Source organism: Eufriesea mexicana, unplaced genomic scaffold, assembly GCF_001483705.2.
Source record: "Eufriesea mexicana isolate 0111107269 unplaced genomic scaffold, ASM148370v2 scaffold2839, whole genome shotgun sequence".
NCBI classification, from domain to species: Eukaryota; Metazoa; Arthropoda; class Insecta; order Hymenoptera; family Apidae; genus Eufriesea; species Eufriesea mexicana.
In genome coordinates, this window is record NW_016910923.1 from 9,784 (window position 1) to 11,728 (window position 1,945).

Sequence of the window (1,945 nt, forward strand, 5' to 3'; positions counted from 1 at the left end):
TGTACGTGAGAGCAAAGATATCGTGCACGGGAGAAAGGAGAATGCCAGTGAAGCACCCCATGCCATTCGCTCGAAATGCAAAAGCAGAGCGGATGTTGCCGAGGGCGCTGACTGAAAGCCCCCGAACGTCAAATTACGAAACACCTGTTCCCCGAAACGACTTCATTCCAATCGGTTTCGTGCATTCGCGTTTCGAGCCGTGTTCTCTTAGCCTTCGCGCGGAGACCCTCTCATTTCGCGTTCGAATTTTTGCCAGCAGACCAGAGATACGCCGGAGACCGTGTTGGATCCATTGTTTCCCTGGTCGCGTTATCGCGTTAGAGGAATAAGAATCATAGTCGTTGTAGGAAGGGATACGTTAGCATATTAATAAGCTCGCAGATTAATTCTCTGTGAACGGCCATTCCCTGAGAGGAGAACAATAACGACATTGTAAACGCAACGCGAGATTTCGTTACGCAAGTTTCGTTCACAGGGTACAGGAAGAGGTACTTTGCTCCTCTAGGCGCAACAGTCCATGTCCTCTTAAGGATAGTATCGGTTCTCGAGGAGTAGTCGTAAATTCGTGAAATGAGAGCGGAACATGCAGCTTGAAAATATTTATGGCACTACCGTTTCACGCAAAGGCAAAGGTACATCACGAACCTCGTCGAGTATACCTCGATCGAATTTGCATCGTACGAAGCTTTGATCGTCTTCCTTACCCTTCTTACCCACGTTATCGAGATAATTTCTCGCGACACCGAATGATCGACCCAGTACCGAGCACCAAAAGGCACACTCGTTCGCGATCTTATACAATATTATTCCTGAGCCCTGATTATCATCGAAAACTTCAGTCTTCAGCCTCCGGTGTTCAGGACTGCCTACCGGGACGGAAAAGAAAACGCTGTAAACACGCGCGAACACTCTGTTCCGAGTGTCCCTCGATAGCTTTTCTCACTCGCTAGTTCAGAATACAGACATGTCTGGTTCTAGATATAGTCCGAGGGTACCGAGCTCTCGTTTATCGCGGCCAATCGGTACTGAGGCGTTTCCAGGCCCTGTTGGTTCATGTGAAGATTCGTGTTGCTCCCGGAAGTGGCGGCCGCTGGCATCTGCTGATTCGCCGAATTCGAGCTTAGGTCACTATAGTAAGCGCTGCTGGGTGCGCTGCTGAGGGTAGGGCCGTCCGGTTCCGCGTCGCTTCCGGTGTACGCCGTGTTCTGATACGACGGATGGTCGCCGTTCCTGCTGCCCATCCGCAGGTCTTGATGGTGATGGTGATGATTGTGGTGGTGGTGATGGTGATGATGATGTTGCATCTGACCCGGCGGGACCGGCGTCGAAGGTCCGTTCTCGTACATCTCGTAATCCGGTTCTTGTAACCTGGAAAGATCGTATTACGGCGACTCGTAAACACTGAAAAGTTGATCAATTAACCTGTTATACGTGTTCAGAAGTGCGCTCTCTTGTATTGACGTATCAGGGGCGGCCGATTATCGTAATTTCCGAATGATAGAGTTGTAACGAATCTTGTAGCGAATTACACGCAAATTTATCGGACTCTTGGACGCGGGTATACACGCGTCGATCACACGTTTTCGCATTTATTTCACGCCAGAGACAAATGTATAATTAACCGACCGTATTCGCGATGATGTAAACGTTTAATACTCCGTTGCCTCGCGAGTGTTTATATTCGATTGAGCAACCGAGATGCACGTTAATAGAGTAATTATGCATGCTAACGGTACACTCTAGTCAGGTGGATTTCTCGTAATACACGGAGATTGCACGTCATCGTCGATGTCTCGCCATCAGGTGCTCACGTTTGTCCTTCGACAGGCGAGAACTCGCGTCGGGGAACGAAGGTGGTCTCTGATCGAAGGGGACTGCATTAGAGCAGCTTTCGATTGAAATTCCTCGTTCCTTCGGAAAAAATAAAAAAAAAAAAAAAAAAAAA

General features: G+C 48.7%; 1 protein-coding gene across 1 annotated transcript in view; it reads right to left on the reverse strand.

The window, feature by feature from the left end:
* Window positions 1–974: 974 nt before the first annotated feature.
* Window positions 975–1,945, reverse strand: part of LOC108550555 (TSC22 domain family protein 1) — a 33,496-nt gene continuing 32,525 nt past the window's right edge. The window contains exon 6 of the mRNA XM_017904305.1: window positions 975–1,368. Coding sequence (XP_017759794.1) covers window positions 975–1,368 — 394 coding nt within the window. The remainder of the gene's footprint in view (window positions 1,369–1,945) is intronic.